Here is a 20,549-nt window from a genome sequence, read left to right as displayed (position 1 = left end):
AGGGCATACTACTGGCAAGATGCTGCTCGTTGCGCGTATGGTGTGCAGTCTTCTTAGAGCACAGGTGAGCAACTTGTGGCCTTCCAGAAGTTGTTGAACTCCAATTCACATTAACCTCTGTCAGCACAGCCACTGATTAGGGATAATAAGAGTTGGAGTCCAACAACAGCTGAAGGGCCAGAGGGTAGGCATTCCTGTCTAAGAGCAATTGCTCTAGGCTTGGAAGAGGCCACAGCCCAGTGGTAACACAACCTCTGTCATCTGCAGAAAGTCCCCAGGTTCACTCCCTAGCATCTCTAGTTAATGTTTCTCAAACATTTTGGATGAGGCACTCCATATTCCACATAAATACACAAATGAGTTCTAAAGAAACAACAAACCCTTAGGGAAAGCAGAGGGTTATTGGCATGGACAGCTCAGTGAAAATAAAAGCTTAGTAGATATCGCTGGCTATAAACGCAAAGAAGATACAAAACAGAATAAAAACATGTTCCCTATTACAATATATTTCTCCCAAAGGACAAAGGATCCAAGAAAGGGAAGGGGAAATGTTAGATGCATGGAAATATGTAGATTTGAGATAAATTAGAACTTGAGAGAAACAAAAAGATATGTGACATATATATTAAAAATTAAATATCTTGGTATTTTAGAGCATAGAGCTAAACTTTAAGGCTTCTGACCTAATTGTAGTTAGGGTGATAATTCCCCCATTGGCCATGCTATTGAGTAAATTCCCATTCTGGAAGGTTTTGTCAGTTTGAATGCTTGCTATGATGAGATGGCATTCCTATGAGAATGAACACTAAAGGCTGCAATCCTATATCAAAAGGTATATCTCCTTCTAAGGCTCACAGCCACATAGAGGGAGAGGGTCTCCAGAATGATTTTGGTGGGGAACAAAGAGATAATCCTCCCCTTTCCAGTATGCTGCCTTCACAGTGAGAATTATGTTCCCTCACCTCTGTAATTATTTAATGAAAAAAGATTCATAGTTGCCTGCTATGGATTTAAGCAGACGTTTAATTTGGGTAGTCCCATGACTGCTGTCAATAGAACGAGACATCAAAGTAGGACCTGCATAGGATGAGGCTGCACATTTTGCATTAAATGACCACCACTGACTTGAATGCATGTTATTGTAAAATGGAATGAGAACAATAATGCTGTGAATTTGCACAGCACAGAAGTACAAAAATGTATTTCAGAAAAGCAGATGTTGAATAATTTAAATGTAACAAAATATGTCTTAAAGTGTGAAGCACTACAATCCAGGCTGTTTCTGAAATGGGCATGTTACCTTCTTTGCCCAAAAGGGATGCTTTGTTTGTTTCTTGCAGCAAAAACAACAAAGACTATATCTTTCAACCCAGCAAGGCTTGAGTGTGTCTGTATTTATCTATCTGTGGGCTTGTCAATGTCAACGAAGTTGAATTGACTAATTTGTATGGTATCTCTGTTTCTCTGTATTTGCTCATCTTTTAATCTCATCTTGCAAAATGTGCCACTGCCACACCATCTACCCCCCTCTTATCTTCATTGTCTGATGAAGTAGGCCCTTGTCTACAAGAGCTCATGCCACAAAAAATGTTTGTGTGTGTCACAGAAGTCCTTGGGTTTTAAAAAAATCTATTCTTAGCACTTTCATGAATTAAATCAGGGATAGGGAACCTATGGCCCTCCAGATGTTGCTGGACTACAACTTCCATCACCGTGACCCTTGGTCTTGCTATCTTGGGCTGATGGGAGTTGAGTCCAGCAACAATTGGGAGGTCACAGGTTCCCCATCCCTGGATTAAATGATATGAAGAATCTGAACTTTTGGTGGCAACCAGTCTGAATCATAGCCATGCATGAACCAAAGAAATGCCCTTGCCACTGTTGTTTTTGGCATTTTGAAAAAGAAATTGACTTGTGTAATCAGGTTCAAGCCTGATCAACATCTCAGTATGTCATATCTATTTTGACTACATTTAATATTCTTATGTTGGATTAAAATTGTTCTTTATATTCTCACATTATTTAGCAGCATTTTAAAATATTTTATTCTTACCCAACTGAATTTTTGAGTTTAGGTTTATAAATTTGGGTTTAGCACATCCTTTCTTGTACTGTGAATAAAGTCAATAAAGTCAGTCTAATTTAGCTACTTACATATTATCTGCTTGAGCAAAGTCTTAGATTTTAGAGCATACGCAGAGTTCCTTGCTGAAGAGAAATTCTGAGAAAGCCTGATTAGACATTTGCAGGAAGAAACATCTTCTGTAGCACGATTGAAACACATGAGCAAGAGGGCGGAAGATGGTTTGCTCTCAACTCAGTTATTAACCCACTAGGTGGCCACAGGAAGGCTGTTATCCCTTAAGCTTCAGCTGTCCCTGCGTAATATTATTTGGGGATAACAGTAAAAATGACCTACTTCACAGGGCTAATGCAAAGCTTACAAAGATGTATTTAATGTATCTCTGGAAAGGAAGGTTTGCTGCAACTTGTGGGGAAGAAAGCTCTAAGGAGCCCCCCTCAAAGTGTCCTGCTGCTGTGTAGTTGGCCTTTGAATGAATCATTTGAATAACCATCTTTGGATTTGCAGTATAATCATTCATACGTGCGCACACACACCCATGCTCAGCTTGATGCAAGTGTCTGGTTTAGGATAGCCTAGGAGGCAGATTTACATAATGGTAATAAACCAGGATATTAGAAGAAAGGGGTGAAGCTTGGGGAATTCTATATGGAAAGGGCTTAGAAACAAGGTCTGAGGTGGGCACTTGCTTCTTTCAGGCTGGCAAGCTACTACTTGCAAAAGTAAAAGAAAAACTGTCTTACAGGCTGTTGCTTCCCCAGAAACAAAGGCAAACTGTATTCAGTTACTCATGTGTTCCACCCCACACCTTTTCCTGTGCTCTTGGTTCACCTGTAGGGCTCTGTCTGTTGTCCATTCTGTTCCAGGTTGAAAACAATTGCAGGGCTGTTTTGTGATTTTGCTGCTTTTTCACCATTATAGTCTAGATATGAGAGATTTCCAAGCACTGGAGGAAAAATCCAGCAAGGTCTGCAGAGATGGGGAGCAGCATTTTCCCGGTTAGTAGTTAGTTCCTTTAAAACACAGAGGTGTGTGTGTGTGTGGGAGCTTTGTACTTTGGAGGAAGCGAATCGCCGCCTCTTAATACCAGATATGAAGTTGTGGTGGAGTAACACAATGCACTCTGCATATGCTCAGAAGCACACTTGTTCCAGGGATGAGTCCCAGAATAATTAAAAAAACCTTTTCGTGGCTAAGCTGCAGTGAGCCCTACTTCTGCTTCAAAAGGATCCCTGCTTCTGAAAGATCCCGGGAGAAAGGCGAAATAGGGCTCACGCCATATTTTTCGGCAAGACAGAAACATCCCTTCTCGGCTCGCAGCCGTCCAGAGAAGGAGGTCGCTGTTGCCTTGAGGATCCGAGCGCCCCCTCGGGCGCCTCTCTCCGCCTTTTGTTCCCAGACCGTGCGCGTCACCGGCTTAGCGGCTGGGCGGAGATAGGAGAAGAGCGGAGGCAGGCAGAGGAGCGGTTGCTGCGTTTGGAGACGGCGAAGGAAGCATCGTCGCGGCGTGGCAGCAGCAGCCGTTTATCGACCAACGTAATCCGGTTTCGCTTGAGACCAAAGCTAGCCTCGTTGACGGAGCGGGTTTTTTTGGCGGGGGGGGGCAGGCACAGCTCAGGACGCGCAGCGCGGAGAGGAGGGAGTCGGTTTTCTCCGGGGTGAGGATGGTCAGCGACTCTAGCCCCAGAGCGCTCCGGGGGGGGCAGTGAGGAACCGGCAGCTTGCCTAGAGTCACCCGGCGATGGCAGCGCCGGCTGAGGCGGAGTCCAGCCAGCCTCTCGCCTCGGCCCCCGCGCCGCCACCTCCTCCTCCTCCTCCTCCTCCTCCTCCTGAGAAGAAGAAGCTGCAGCGAGCGCCGTCCCCGGCCAGACCCAAGGATGTGCCCGGCTGGTCGCTGGCCAAGAGCCGGCGCGGCAGCCACCCCGGCTCGCCCGCTTCGTTCTCCTCCGGGAAGCCAGGCGCGGGGGGCGGGCACTCGCGCCGTCCCGGGGGCTCCAAGGATGGCCGCGGCGACAAGAAGGGCAAGGCCATGCCTCCCACGGGGGCGAGGGGCGCCGGGAAGGGCTCCGGAGGCCGGGCCGGGGCTAGAATGAAGGGGCGGACCCGCTTGGCCGTGGCCGGCGAGGGGGCCACAACCTCCGCCGGGTCCGGGAAGGGGTCGGTGGCGCGCCCTCAGCAGCAGCCGCCCGCCCTGAGCCTGACGGACAGCAGCTCGGAGGGGTCGGACTGCAGCGCCTCGGAGGAGGCCAAGCTGCTCTCGCTGCTGGAGTTGGGCGGGCTGAGCGGCGGCGGCAGCGACACCGAGTCCCCCCCGAGCAGCAGCGCCCCGGCCCAGCCCGCCAGCGCCTCCGCTGACGGCGTGTCCCCGCTGCCCGAGGACCCGTCGACGGCTGCCTCGCTGGCCAGCAGCCGCCTGCCTCTCAGCACCTCGCTGGCTTTCTCCGACCTCACTGAGGAGCTGCTGGACGCGGGCGTCGTCAGGGAGCTGGAGGAGCTGCGCTCCGAGAACGACTATCTCAAGGTGAGGAGGGCTTAGCGCGGTGTTGGGTTTGGGGGCCGCCCTCCGCGGAGAGCTCTGTAGAGCGAGCAGGCAAGACGCTGTGGCGCTCCCCCAGAAAAACCCCTCCAGTTTCATAGCGCATCGTGCAACAGATTCTCTTTCTTCTCCACGCCCCTTCAGCCTCTAGATAGTCTCCAAGTCTTGTGGAACAAGCGAGCAGGCACCGCGCAGACCCAGGAGGGCAGACGGGTCGGCCTCCGTAAACAAGACACGCCCCTCCTCGACAATAGATGCCCCCCTCCAGGGAGAAAGGAGGACCTCTCCTCTCCCCATGTCCAAATCAAATGGGTAGCTTTCAGCCAAGTGGAACATCTACTTCCCCTCCATTAGCAGGCAAGACATATTTCAGGCTTATAGGTCCTTAATCTTGTGGAACACGTTGTTCCTCTCCAGACAGGACCGCTCCCTTCAGCCCCGGACCAAGGCATTTTGCTCCCTGAAGCGGTGCTTCAGAGGGTTGCTCCCTGACCCCAGCACTGGTGCTAGGGCAAACATTCCAAAAGGGCTGTAGCTCAGTGGTAGAGCATCTGCTTTGCATGCAGAAGGCCCATACTTCAATTTCCACATCTCCCATGTAGATCTGGGGGAGAGCCCTGGCTGAAATCCTGGAGACCCCTTGTTAGTTAGTGTAGATAATAACTGAGTTGGTGGTCTGACTCAATGCAAGGCTGCTTCCTATGTTCCTAAAAAAGTTGCTGTACTGCTAGGACATCAATGCTTGCCTTCCTCTGCACCCTAAATGCCAATACCTGAAATGGCTTGCTCCATCTTGCTGCATGATAGCTGGCTGCCTTTGCAACCAGTGCCCATCAGATCTTGTGGGCCAGATATATTGTGTCCTTAGACAAGACCTGTTGCCACCCAGATTTTAGAGCATCTGTGGAACAGATGCTCTTAATGAAAGATTATCTCCACTGTCCAACATCTACAGGATGCTGGCTATGTGGAACATACATCATCAGAGACAACACCTGCTAGCATTATAATGCTCCTTGTAATTGCCATTTCTCTGTCTCCTGGGGCACATACGTATCTTTAAAGGAGAGTTTTCCCCCGCAGCTAACCATTGGTTCCTTGAAACAGATGCTCCATAGTGTCAATTCTCTCTCATGGACCAAATGGAAAAGATGTCCCTCAGTTATATGTAACTGAGGTTTCACATCACCTTCTAGCACCATGGAGCCCCAGCATATATAGAACCAGATGCTTCTTAGTGACATAAGACCCTTGTCTCTGGTATCATAGAAAGCCGTGATGGAACTGATGCCTCTCATTCCCAAAGAAGATACTGTATAGCATCATAAAGCCCAACTGAGAAATATTCCTCAGACCCATCATGCAGATACATCATATCCTTGGAGAAAGTATCTTCTTTCATGAAATTGGAATTACATCCCTGCATTTATTTCAAATTCGTAGCTGCCACAATAAAATTGGTGTCAACATCTTGTTAAAAGGTGCCCAGGATTCTCTTGTGTAATAAGTAGCTTGGAACCCTAATACAAGCCTTAGTCACATCAGTGTTTCATGGAAGGAAGACTTTAAGCAAATACTTTCAGGGACTTTAAATAACTTCTTTGGGCAGGTTACAGGTTGGTTTATCCTCATGGGAAGCTGCTTCCCTGTGGCGATTCCATATCCAAGTTGTAACATATAGCTCAGCTCCCGATTGCATGAACAGTTTCTGCTGCATCAATGGGTGCTTTCAGGAATGCTCGGCTTTAGTATGGAAAGTCTGTGTAGAATCTGGGGAATCTACATAATAGGTGATACTCCTAGGGCATGTAGTTATGTAGGTGAATATTTGGCTTAATGTGCAGAACAATATGCCTTGGGTTGAACTACATATTTTGGCAAATGTTTTCCCAAATTTCTGTTTGCCATCTTCTTGGCAAAGATGGTGGAGAAGGTGGTTGTAGAGCAAGTGCAAGTATTCTTGGATGAGAGTGATTATCTAGATCCATTACAATCTGAGTTCAGACCTGGTTTCAGAACAGAATCAGCCTTGGTTGTCCTGATGGATGACCTTTATCGTGAGAGAGGTGGGGTGTGTGTGTTACCCTGTTATTTCTGCTCAAACTCTCAGGGCCCTTTAATACCATTAATTGACCATAGTATTTTCCTGGACCCACTCAGTGGGATGGGTATTGGAGGCACTGTATTATGGTCGTTCCGCTCTTACCTTCAGGGCTGTGTCGAGATAATAGCACTGAGGACTGTTCTTCAGCCCCCTGGTATTTGTGCAATGGAGTTCCTCAGGGTACTATGCTCTCCCTAGTGCTATTTAACATCTATATGAAGCCATTTGGGAGCGGTCATTAGGAGTTTTGGAGTAAGATGTTATCAGTATGCTGATAACATGCAACTCTATTTCTCCATAACATCTGAATCAGGAGAGACTGTGAGTGCTCTGGATTGGTGTCTGAATGCTGTAGTGAACTGGATGAGGGCCAATAAACTGCTTGAATCCTGGGAAGATGGAGGCCCTTTGATTAGGTAGTTCCCATGTCTGGGAGAGAGGCGAGTTACCTGTTCTGGATGGAGTTGGGCTCCCCCTGAAGGACCAGGCCCGTAGCTTAGGGGTACTCCTGAATTAATCTTTGTCAGTAGAGGCCCAAGTATCCTCCGTGGCTACCAGGGCTGTGGAGTCGGTACGCCAGACCTTTGACTCCAACTCCTCTATTTTTCTACTGTCTGACTCCAACTCCGATTCCTTCATAAATGGCAAATGTATATTAACTAGTAATAACACATTACCAGGGATTGGGCTCGTGGGAGTTGTAGTTCAAAAAAGTAACTTTTCCAAGCTCTGGATTCACGTGGTGGTGATGAAATGCCTTGTGCTACCATTTTACTACAGTAAATTTGTTATTACTAGTTAATATACATTTGCCATTTATGAAGGAGTCGGGGTCGGAATTGGAGTCGGAGTCAGTACATTTCTACCAACTCTGACTCCACCCAAAATTGCTCCCGACTCCGACTCAGACTCCACGACTCAGACTCCACAGCCCTGGTGGCTAGGAGTGCCTTTTACCAGGTTTGTCAGCTACAGTCCTTCCTGGACAGAGATAGCCTGACCGCTGTAGTCCACGTGTTAGTAACCTTGAGGCTGGATTACTGCAGTGTGCTCTATATGGGCTGCCCTTGAGCCTGGTTCAGAAGCTTCAGCTGGTGCAAAATGCGGCGGCCAGATTGTTGATGTGGGCACATGGCTGACAGCATATGACACCACTCTTAAAACATCTGTACTGGTTGCCCATCTACTGCCAAGCCAGATTCAAGGCCCTTGTATTAATTTACAAAGCTCTGAACAGCTTAGGTCCAGGATATCTTAGAGACCACCTGAACCCTTATATCGCAGCTCAGTTACTGAGATCATCTCCAGGAGCAGCATTGGTCATCCCCTGAGCTAGCGAGGCTCATTTCACATCAACACGAAACTGAGCCTTCAGTGTCATTGGCTCAGTTCCCTGGAATGCTCTGCCAACAGAGGTTCAGCAGGTGCCTTCTGTTTTAATCTTTAAAAAACCGTTGAAACCCTTTTTGTTTCGCTGTGCTTATGCAGACAATTAAGAATATGTCATTTTGCAGTAGTTGACCTTTGTTTTTACTGGTTTTTAATAGTGGTATACAAATATATTTATAAATAAAATACATAAATAATAATAATAATGCAAATGCCTAGTAAGTGTGTGTGGCATTTCCAGGGGAGAAATTGTGGGAAGAAGGGGTGTTTCACCACTTGAATGCCTGCTGATTTTTCCTCTGTAAACTCCCCCCCCAAGACAATTTCCTGTCCTCCCTCCTCTGCTAGTCCTGATTTCAGAGCTTGCTTGGGCATAAAATGATGGAAAAGGACCAGAGAGTGGGCAGATTTCTAGGGGAGAATGGCTGGTAGAAAGGGAATGTTCAAACTTGGGGGTTGCTGGGAGGGGTATTTTCAGGGAAGAATCACTAGATGATTCTCCCCTACAAACACCCCCTTTCCACCTGCTGATTTGGCCTTGCAAATGCCAGCCTCCCCCTCCCCACACTAGCATTGTGAGTGAACCATGACCCCATGTTTCTGTTGTAATGTGTAGTTCTTTTCTTAATAGCTTCACTTAATGGACACCTCTTAGTTCCATAATATTTATTAGTTTTGAACTTTCCAATCTTGCCAACAGAAGACCTGATGTAGGAAAGCATTGTATTCATCCTTGGAACCATTTTGGAGGTAATTTGAGTGTTTGCAGGGTTTACTTCATCTCAGAAAGTGTCAGGCACACACTTGGTCCTGTTGGGTGTGCTGTCCTTCTCCACCGCAAAGATAAAATAGATTTATACAGCTGTGTGCAAGCTTTCAGAGCACATCCACATAGACATTTCTAAAAGGTTTGGAAGTGGTTTTAGTATGCTTCTGAACTCTTCCATACATCCACTTGTTGCTGGAACTGCGGCAATATCGCTAATATTTCTAGTGGTCCATGTACAAACACGAGGATCAATCAGATATCAGCATTGGACATTCAGTCTTTAATGCACTTTGCATATTCACAGTGCAGGAAATGTACCTGCTTTCTTGGGGGATGTTTTCTGTGTGCTTTCCGTGCTTCTGGTTTAGCTAAATTAATAGCATGGAAAGCTGCTTTGCTGATGTGCCCCTACTGTGGTTTGGAGAGAACTGTCACAGTTGTGCTTGGATAATGAAAGAATATTGCTTGACATGTAGCCCTGTGGTTTCTGAAATGGTGGGGAGTGTTGGAATCCTTGGGCCGTTGCCAAGTTCAGTTCTTGTGTTGCCTTTCTTGCTAGTACTACAGAGCAGTGATGAGTTTATTTTGCAGGATGATGTTGGCATGGCAACAGTAGTAGGTGTTTATTGAATGGCTGTGTATAACTACCAGCTCAGATGGTGGATTAGATTGCTAGCTGAAGCACAGGTTCTTAGTGCGTCTGAGATGTCTTGTAGGATGGAGAGCACAAGTCTCTTAAGTGTAAGACTGTATATGCTACTAGGGGCTCCACCCTGGCTTGCTTTAATCACCATCCCTGTCTGCTGTCGCCAGTGCTCCCTCCCATGGGTTGCCAGTGCTCCCCTCCCATGGGTCTTCCTCCCTCCCCCTCCCTCCATGGATTGCCTTCTCCCTCCCCACATGACCCTTCCTCCCTTCCTTTCCCCCCTTCCCCGTTATGGGTCACCCTCCCCCCACCGGTTGCCCTTTCCTCCCCCCACCAACCAACCCATCGAGGACCAGGCCTAGCCAGCACAGCTGCCTCTGCCTCTCTCCCTCACTCCTTCACCTGTGCACCACTGCCACCGGGCGCCTTGCATGCTGCTGCCACCGTCACCGGGTGCCTCACATGCTTCTGCCTCTACAGGGTGCCTCGCCTGCTGCCTCTCCTCACAGCGTCATGCTACCTGTTAATGCTTCTGCATTTGCACAGAAGTGTTAATGGGTAGCATGATGCTTAGAAAAATAGTAAGATATGCCAAATGCAAGCCATATGATGATCTAATCATATATAATCTGACTTCTTATATAAAACAAGTTGGAATAGAAGTCATTAGATATAGGAAATGGTTGTGTACCTTTTTTCTGGGGGTACTTTATCTACCCTGATCTCATTTGTGTTCTTCAGAGCAGTTGTTCCCCACCCTTTCACTAGAGGATCCATCAATGGAATTTGGTCTTTGGTTATGGCGCATCTGTCTGTCAGCATCTCATGTCACCCACTGCAACATCCTCTGTTGGGAGTCCTTATGGACCCACGTGGTGACCCAACCGTCCCTCTTTGAATTGCTGTGCTGGTCATTCTTGGCTTCCATATACCTTCAGTCTGTGTGTTGGGTTTGCAGTGTGCATGAATTCTAAATATTGTGGTTGGATAAGTATTGGTGTCTATTTTGCCTGCAGGTGTTCCATGCTATTCAACTAATGCTGGGCCCATTAAGATCAAACGTACCTATTTGGGGGGGGGGAGGAACACAAGCATTTTGATGTTTAAATATTAGAAATACCCAACTTCACTATATTTGCTACTTAGTATCCTCACCCTAACAATTGCAAAGATTTCAGTGCCATGAGACAGAATTAGTTCTTCCATAGGACTAGATAACTACATAAGGTGGCATGATTCAAGGAACAGCCACCTTTGCAGTAGCAGCACACAAATCCAGGCTATTGGTCTTCCCTTGCAGATGTGACAGTTTCAGTTCATGGATGCCCTTTCTTTGCCTGGAGACCAGCACTATGTTTTCTCCCTCCTTGCCCCCACCCCCAATCTTTTATCCTGTTGTTCAGGATCTGAATACTTTTCATCCTAGGATTACAAACATAGTGTGAACCCATTGCACTCACACATTTTATACTGGTGCAACTTGTTCTGATTTCAGAGGCTGGTGAACTTTTGAGCTATAGGCTGGGGACTGCTTATGTAGAGTCAATTCATGTAAAGCCAAATAAAGTACTTGATTATTTTCTTCCTTTCTAAGTAAAGGAAAATTGGCAGGAAGTCAAGGCTTCATTTAGACTGGCCCTTCTCTGTATTCTGATATAAAACGGCTGCGGACATTCAAAGTTGCTATAGCAATGTAACAACATTTCACATTAATTAGAAATACACAAGGATGCTTATGTTTAAAATTATGGGCATGATACATCTGGAGTCAGTGCTTAGTAGTGCAATCATGATTACTTAAAGGTAAATTTTAGGGAGTTCAATGGGACTTTCTTCTTAGTAAGTGTGCTTTGGATTGCAGCCCAACAGTTCAATTCTGTACATGTCTGCTCAAAACTAAATCCCATTGAGTTTAATGGAGTTTGCTCCCATATAAGTAGGTATACAATTGCAGCTTAATTCTCACTGATTTCAGTTAGAGGGAGTTGAGCATGTTCTTCAATCTCTCACTGAAATGTTTGGGACATTTGCTGTTGTTTGAGTCTTGCCATTTTTACATCTTTGTGATAACCTACTACTGTAATGTTAAGGGTTGATTTATCATCCTTTGAACTTATCACCATGTAGTTTGTTTTTCTCTAGACAATGTCAGCTAAATCATTTTTTTGCTATAAATATTTCTTTGGTAACATCATTGGCAATTAAGATAAGGAAGACAAATTTTGCAAGAGCTGATCTGTTGCATCACAGCAGTCCTGTTTGAAAAAGTTCAGCTTTTATGTGATTAATTAACATGATCAAGATAAACTTTCCAAATATACTGGAGGATAAAAACAGAGTAATACAAAAAAACACATTCAATTTGTGTTAGACTTAAAATACGGTAATACAAAGTGTCACATTGTCAGGGGTGTCACTAGGGGGGTGCGGCAGGTGCGGGCCACACCAGGTGACACCATCAGACGGGGGTGACACCCAGAGCCGCCGCCTAGGCACCAACGAGAGTCTTCACGTGGCATGCTGGCTGCCTTCCTTGGCTGTTAGGTGGAAGCGGCGGCAGACAACGAGGCGGTGGCACACTCCTGGGCCCTGTTGTTCGGCCACGCATGCGCGTGTTCTGCCGCGCACTCGATCGCTCAGAGTCAGAGAGAAGGCGCTGAGGGCTGCACCAGGTGACACCAACCCTAGTGACGCCACTGCACATTGTTTTTCCTTTCTCACATCTCAAGAGATCTGGATGAATACAGACTATTGGATATAATTCCAGCGTGGATCAGGAATGCAGAGATTTCTAAGTCAAGTAAGCTTGAAATGCCAGTCTGGGCACTGCAAGCTGACCTTACAATGAATTAAAACAGAATCAAAGTAAGCTGAATTGTAGCTTGCCGTCTGCAGCAGCATTGCATACAGATGCAATGTTTGTTGTGAGAATAGAGCATACAAGCACGAGTCTCTGTCCACTTAGCATACTCGGATTCACTTGACATAGATGCCCTCATTTGAGGGAACAGATTTTCCAAGTCATTTGATTTATTTTCCCCATTAGCGCTTTCTCATGTATATGGTAAACATGGTGCTGTATATCCACCCCCCCCAGCTGATTTCCAAGTTGGTGAGCTAGCTCTCTGGTAGAGATTTTGGAAATGATTGCTTGGTGGGTATGGAATTGGAGGTAGAACCCTTGACCCATAGGGATTCAGACTGGAAGGCTCAGGACAAAGGGTGGAGGTAGTTTTAGAGTTTAAATTAATGCAAACTGGATGAGACTCTGGCAGATAATTTTTTTATAATGAATTATTGAGTTGTGAATTTTACTAGGCATCTATGTACAAAGCAGATGCAACAGTAAATCTGGGGGAGTGGCTAGGTAGCTGCAACTATGCCAGCCAGATGGGCTACAAGACTTAGATAGAATTTTCTGAAGACCCTAGTATGATGATAAGTATGGTGAGATGGTGATGCCAGTGTGTAGGCCTACCACCTGATCCGTTATATTAAATACTGAATTCTGAAATATTTTGTAGCTGAAAAAATTCTTTCTTTCTTTCTTTCTTTCTTTCTTTCTTTCTTTCTTTCTTTCTTTCTTTCTTTCTTTCTTTCTTTCTTTCTTTCAAAAAACCTTCATCTGAAATTTATTGTTATTTAGGGAGACTGGAGGCAGGAAAAGGAATGCTGCTACTTTCCTCAATGTCATGGCTTCCCTGGGTACTCCCCCCTTGAGGATATTCTGAGAGCCATCGCAACTAAATCTGATCTTAGTCTGCAAAACTGTAGGAAGAACCTGCACTTTGGGGTGGGCAAACTTTTTGGCACTCCTTGGTCAAGGGCTGCATGCTGTCAGTGGGTGCGATTTGAGCCTCTCCCCTGCCATTCACACTCACTCATGCATAAATGCACAAGCACACAGCTTTCCCCTGCCACTCACACTTTCTTTCACTCACACAGGTGTTGAGATCCTGATTGGTGCTGGGAACAGATGAGGGTCATGCAGATTGGCACACTCCTCAGCTGTTTCCATTTCCAATCAGTTGGGAGGGAGGTGCACATGTTATCACACAGCTTGATTGGCATTGAAAATAGCTGAGGAGAGAGCCAATTTGTGCCTCCCTCAGGTGTTCCCTGTGCCATTCATCTGGATCACAGCAATCCCATCCGGCACCTTCCTCTATTGCCTAGATGATTGGTGCTGAAAACAGCTGAAGAGTGTGCGGATGATCTAGTCTTCAGGTGTTTTTCTGGCACCAATTGGTTGGCTCATGAGCAACATGTGATTTTTGGGCTGCTGGTTCCCCATTTATGAGCTAATACAAAAGGGGCTAGAAACTTACATTGATTTTGCTGTATAATCTGCTGTCTTCTACTGAGTGGTTTCTGAGTGAGTTCTCATGTATAGCCTAGGCCAGCATTGCTGACCTCACAGTAGTGAAATAGCACAGTGGTTCTAAACACTTTACAAAGGGGAATCCAGAAGCAGAATGTTGTATTTCCTTGGAACCTACTTCTTACGGCTTCCTCTGATGTTGGGAAACTGTCTCTGCTTGGCTCCAAGGCAAGGGGATGAGTAGCCCTCCCAAAAGCATGCACTTTCTGATTATTCTTGTCTGCCCCCTGTTTCAAACTTGTCCTGCCTCTTCCAGCTGGTCAGAAGCCCCCGATGGACAGAAATGCTCTGCTATGTGCTAAAAAGGAAAGTAAGCAAAATAAAGAATTTTGCTTGGGTGTCTGAAAGAAAGTGAGACCGTTCCTGGGATCCGGTTGGTAAACTGCTGTCTTCAAGACAGAGAGAGGGCTGGAGGTGAATTTTCTTGCCTTTAAAGGTCATCCCCCCAATAGTGCTTTTGATAAATTGTCCTGTCATGCTTGAGTTATTATATCGGGCTCATGAAATATTTCTAAAGGCCAAATGCTTTTCTTTTGCAATGGCTTTTGTTAAATGTAGAAATTAAAATATATCAACCTGTATTTTCACAAAAAAACTGCTTGTATTTTAGAACATTAATGTTTAAGAAACAATATTTCTATAGGAGGAAATTATTAGAGTTTAGTGCTGCTGGCACTGTAGATCTTTATCTTGATATGGTTGAAGCTGCCTTTAGAGAATGGGTTTTAAAATATAAGGTTTTCCCTGCTCCATTTCTCTTCTCTTGTGTGCCCTAAGTTAAATGCCGTGGCTGTGCATGCATCATTATTGAAATGAACCCTGGATCTCTGGTACAAAGAGACAATCCCCCCCGCTTCACTGGTGTAGCTAGTGGCACTAATGCAAATGCTGCCTATAACATGGAACTCTGGAGTTGCTCCTCTTAAGGCAACATGTTATAGGAAAGGGCCTTTAGTATGGATGTTTTGCACTCTGTTTGTCAGCCTAGTGGTACCAGTGGGAGTTTCCCTCATGGGGTTAATAGCAGCTTTGGAGTGGTGAGGAGCAGTTTTTGTCAGGACTGCAATAGGAGAATAAACTCTTGTGTGCTTTTAAAAAACCCTTCTTGATCCTGAGCTTTGCCCCAGAGCCTGCCATTTCCACTGAAATAATAATAATGCCATTTCGGTTTAGTGATATTCTTATTTTCCTTCTACCCACCCAAGTCACAAGAACATGGACAAAGCAGAGTCAAGATTACTTGGTGGATTTCATTGGCAAGAATAATTCTTGTTTCTTCTAATATTTGAGGCTATTGGTGGGTTTTTAGCTGTTGTATCCTCTCTGGGGAAAATGCACGAGGTTGTTAGAAATACCCCTCTCAGAATAATCTGTATGTATGTGTTAGCTTCTATATTATTGATTCCAGGAGCGCAGTGTAGTCATGTAGAAGTTCTGGCTAAGCTCTGCAGCTGAAGTTTTCCTTCCTGTTTCTGAACAGCTGTATTGATTGGGGAAGAGCAAGCTGCTCTATTTGACTGTTGCAAGAAGCATACAAGTATGATGATGGTGGTGGTGATGATGATGATGAGAGAGCTAAGCACCTGCTTTTCCTTTCTGGCCTCTTCTCAGATGTCAGATACCTGTTAACACAAGGAGACTGGAGCATTTTCATACTTGGAAGCTGCTGTGCCTTTAAGAAGCACTGCAGTCAGCCACCGCCTTGTCATCCCAGTATATGGGGAACAAGAGCTCTGAGTCCCTGCTCAGCAGAATGGAAAATGTGAGATGTGATATGCCGGCAGCTGCAGAGGGATGTGAAGACAAAGAATGGCACTGGAGATTCCATTTGTAATAAGGGGAGGAGAAATCTTCCAAGCCAGTCACATTTCAAAATAACAGGCATATGCCACAGATAACGGACAGATGGGATTCGGAGTGGCCTTAGCCCAGGGGGTCCCAACTGGCCTTCTGCTCATCTTCTGATTTGGGCTTTTCCTGCTTGTTTTGTTTCTAACCCCCCTCCCCCACATTGTGCATTTCCCTCAACCCTCCATTCTTGGTAAAAAGTAAAACTTGGCTATGAGTCGACTTTGCTTTTTCTGCACTCCCCAAGTGTGGTGGGGATATACAGCAGAAACCAGCAACAGGAAATGCTACTCTGCAAATAGCCAGTGCTTTATTTCTTGTAATATTTATGCAAATCCAACCTTTTGTTCACGGGAAGACACACTGGAAAAAATCCAGTTCTGAGCTGTAAATGTATGTTTATCGGCTTTTTCTTGTAATTTTAACAACATGGAGCTGTGGAGCCCAGAGGGCATGACAAGTGATGCACAAAGTGTGGCCCTCTGTTAGAAGTACTGCTCCTCTAACCAATCTGGAAGACTGTGTTTTAGAAATTTACCATTGGTTTGCATTGCATGCCATCCCATTGCATTGCAGGCAGTATTGATTTGGTGTGAAAACTAATTACCTGTGAGTTATATGTGTTCCTAATGCAGCATGTAGTAAAAAACCCAACTTGTAGCACCTTTTATTTTTGAGATACAGCATATTAACAGTAGCATTGCTTGAAAGCTTCTGGTTGTTTGGCTGTTAATTTATACAGGAAGGTGTCAATCTGTGACTTTATTTACTGCCTCCCCCTCATCATAACTTTGGTCTGCTGTTTGCTGGCAAGATGTGGGCACAGTGTTGTTGTATTGCAAGACTTGGTAGTTTCCACTTTGGATTATATTTCAGGCAATAGATGACAGACTCCTTGTATTCTGTTGCTGAATTCAGACATTATGCCAAACAGTGATGCACACTCCTCATAGTTTAGAGTCTTAACCATGGTTTGAACTTCCAAACATATTGGCCTGGTTCACACATCACAGTATGGCTTACTATGACCATATACTGGCTCCTGAAGAGGGGCTTGCACCTGCTTTGCTTCTCCCCAGGCTTTTTAGTTCAGTGCTGGACAGCAGCTAAGCCAAAGCTTGACTTAGTGTGTGTTCTGAACCTCTGATCCTGGTAAAGGTCTCTCTTAATTGGCTACGGATCGTCGTTGAGAGGAGAGACCTTAGCCGTTATCCCAGGTTTAGACAACATGCTAAGCCAAACCTTGGCTTAGCTGCTGTCCCACTAACCTAAAAATCCTGGGGAAGAGCAAAGTAGGTGTGAGCTCCTTCTTGGGAGCCAGCAGGTCTATGCATTTGTATTAAGCCATCGTTTGGCTTGTTGTGACATGCAAATGCAGCCACAGGCAAGCCATAGTTTAGAGCTGTTTATCTGCTTTCATTTCCTGTCTCTGAGAACTCTAGGGGCAGTGACCTTTAAAGGTGGAGGAGCTGCAGTAACCATGTTTTGTCAGCTTGGACATCACACCAAACCATAGTGTCATTCTTTAAACATGGTTTGGCATGTCTGAATTGAGACTGTGGTCCAGTTTGACATATATCTCTTAATTTGTTAAGCCAAAGTATGAAAAAACCTTTTGCTGCCGCTTCTTTCCTTGCTTCTCAGCATGTTGTGATTCCGCACTTCCTGAGCTAATTAACTATAGTTTCCTGCTATGTCTGAATCAGAAAACTATGGTTATCAGGATCAGAACAATCCAGGATCTTAAACTAACTTTTAATCATTAAGATCCTATTCTTGGTAACAATAGGTTCCTGGTTCAAATATAACAGGAAACTGTAGTTAAATAATCCAGGAAGTGTTGAATTGTATCACACTAAGGAGCCAAGGGGCAGCACAAGAATGGAGTGCTTGAGCACACTGCTTGTGCATATCTTGGTTTAATAAGCTGAGGTCTGTATGTCCAAATTGGGAGGAGCTTTTGGTAGTGAGTAATGGTGGGTGAGGCTGGTGAAGTGATTCTTGGTTTGAGGAACCAAACATTCCATCTTTGAAATGTTGGAGGGTATATGTGAGTTTCATTCTCACAAGCTGCACAGTGGAGCACAATAATCTCAGACGCAGGATATCTCCCCCTTTAGTACTATGAAAAGTGCAAAGGAATTATTGGAAAGCTTTTTCAAGTAGCAATATGTTTTCCTGGTCCCAGTTGTACTTTTTCTCAAGATTTCTCAGGGTAAACAATCAGTGCTTAAACCCCCTCCTCTTACTCCCTGACCAGGATAAACTGCATTCCAGGAAATTAAATGTTAGGAGCATTTCTTGACATCCTGTCAAATACTAATTACAAATGCAAAAAGCTAATATTTCTGGATGTGAATATATTAGAAGTTAACACCTGGAGAATGCTTACAACAGATTTAGCATTTCCAGGGACACACAACAAGAGCTGGAGTTCCAAGTGGGTTAGGCTTCTGTGTGTCACATACTGAAGTCAGAAAAGAAATTATTTTGACCGCTCTCTAGGACGGTAGCTGTAATTAGTCTAGGGTACTAATATAAAATACCCTGTATACTTAAATGTAACAACAATGATCCTAGTGCGGCTTTCTGCTGAGTAGACCTGCATAGGACTGGGAAATCTAATCTGAGGTAGCCAGAGTGAAAATGGAATTGCTCCTAAGGGAATATAGCCCTTGACGGGAAAAAGGCTGCCTGTCCCTGCTTTTAGGAATATTGGAAGCTGGCTTATACAGAGTCAAACCATTAGTCTTTCTATCTACTTCGATATTATCTACAGTGACTGCAGTAGTTCTCCAGGGTTTCAAACAGGGATCCTTTTCAATCCTACATAGAGATACCCTGGATTGAATCTGGGACTTTTTGCTTGCAAAGAATGTGCACTCCCACCACTGAGCTACAGGCTTTATCAGTGTCCCTGTTGTTTTATTGGTCACAAACTCCTTTGCAGCCATTTCTATTTGGGAAGCAGTCTGTTTTCTAATCCACCTGACCTGTAGATCCTGACGCCACTGCAGTCATCTGGAGGCTGATCTTACGACTTCCCTGTGGAAATTGTTTCTTTTTTTGCCTTGGGTGAATTATATTGCTGTTCTATCAGCCTGTGGCTTGCAGTTAATTGAAAAGTGCTGCTTTTGCTCCCTTTAATCTCCAACGAAATGTTTCCTTGTTATCCCTTGATACCAATTTCCATGTTACAATGACAGATCATAAGAATACGAGTTCAGCCTTTGCTGTACTAGGTCAGATCAATGTAGCATTTCAGCTTCCATGTTTTTCAAAATGTGGGCTCCCTGAAATACTACTGACTTAAGAAGGGAAGACTTCTAAACTTACTTAACGATACTATAGTAACTTTTCAGTGTCTCCCTAGTCTTACTAGGAATGCTGTGTCAGACGTAAAACAGTGTCGGACATAAAATGGGCAATTAAGCATCAATGCAGATTATTTTCAGACTAAGGAGAACTAAAACATTTATTTAAAACAGAGGAGAGGGTAGCCAGGATTACTTCTTCCATTTAATTGGTGTCCAGTCCTGAATGTGTTGGGGGTCCATAAAGCAGCTTCTTCAACATGGTGCCTTAAAGATGTTTGGAACGACTACTCCCATCAGTACCAGCCAGTATGGCCAATGGCCAGGGATGTTGGGAGTTGTAGTCCAAAACATCTGGAAGGTGCTATGTTGAGGAAAGCTGTCATAGAGCATGAATGGGGCATCAGTCATGTGGTAGGCCCCAGACCAGGGTCACAGAACCTGTGTCAGCCCTGAATTACCAACAAGGTCTGGAGCTCAGCTGAGCTTTTATGTACCCCTCCTGGATCTGACAACTACTCTTAGGCTCCACTCTCTTCCTGAGGAGTAGTAGATAAACATAAATGAGTTGTGTGGATAGTAGCACTGGGCTTAGTTGTATCTGGGTGTGTTCATGGGTTTCCTGTTACCATTCTGTTCTTGTTGGAGAGAGACAAAGTTCTTGTTTAGCTTCCTGACTGGTATGCCCTCTAAGCCAGTGTTTCTCAAAAAGTGGGCCAGCGATCACTAATGGGCCTCCGGCTACTTTCAGGTGAGCCTCAGTGCCATAGCCTACTCAATGTCTCCTCACTTGCCTGCCCAAGCCCCTGGCTGTGCCATAGTGTGTTTTTGTTGGGCCAGTGCCAGCAAGAGGAACTCCCCCCCCCCATAAATGTAGCTGCGATATCAGGGGTGCGGATTGGAGGGGAGGGATATCTCCCTTTTCTAAGGGGAAAGGACCAAAGGAGGTGCTGCAAGAAATTAGAGATAAAAGTTTAACATATAAATCATTATCATCATCTGGGAATAGAAAGAAAAACAGAGGAAATCTGTTATAGGAGGAAGATGTGAATGTAAAAGGAGCAGGGAGGAGGAACAAAAGGAGGTGGCAGTTGGACTGGATAAATTTCAAATTAAGTAGGAGAAGAAATTGCAGGAGATCAAAATACCGAGAGGTAGGGGTGTGTGTGTGTGTGTGTGTGTGTGTGATACATAAAATAAATAGTTTTCCGTTAGGGTCTCTGGGTTAGCAAATTCTACCTAAAATCAGGAGGCTGAGTCAGAGTCTCCAGAGGAAGGTTGAACTATGAAACCCCTTGCCACAAGGAAATTTCTTTGGCAAAGAACATAGTAATTTTTAAAAAAATAGATATCAATAGAAAAAGATGTCTATAATTGCCAGCTGTTAATGCCAAACTCTGCCTCTATCTGCCACCATTTTGTGACTGGCTCTGCTTTTGCCACATCACTTTGTGACTGGTGGGCCTCAATAATTTTCAG

General features: G+C 45.0%; 1 protein-coding gene across 7 annotated transcripts in view; it reads left to right on the top strand.

Moving 5' to 3' along the window:
- The first annotated feature begins 3,120 nt into the window (after positions 1-3,120).
- Positions 3,121-20,549, top strand: part of MTCL2 (microtubule crosslinking factor 2) — a 127,898-nt gene continuing 110,469 nt past the window's right edge. For 5 of the 7 annotated variants that reach the window (XR_009763437.1, XR_009763436.1, XM_061631694.1 and 2 more), the window contains exon 1: positions 3,122-4,604. Coding sequence is in view for 5 of the 7 variants with exons in the window: in XM_061631694.1 (XP_061487678.1) it covers positions 3,825-4,604 (780 nt within the window). In the remaining 2 variants the exon portion in view is untranslated. Of the gene's footprint in view, positions 4,605-20,549 lie in introns of all 7 variants that reach the window. The other 2 variants (XM_061631699.1, XM_061631698.1) reach the window with 2 other exon arrangements.

This window comes from Rhineura floridana, chromosome 6 (assembly GCF_030035675.1).
Source record: "Rhineura floridana isolate rRhiFlo1 chromosome 6, rRhiFlo1.hap2, whole genome shotgun sequence".
Lineage (NCBI taxonomy): Eukaryota > Metazoa > Chordata > Lepidosauria > Squamata > Rhineuridae > Rhineura > Rhineura floridana.
The sequence above is the reverse complement of the archived record's forward strand: the minus strand, read 5'-3'. Positions and strand labels throughout refer to the sequence as shown.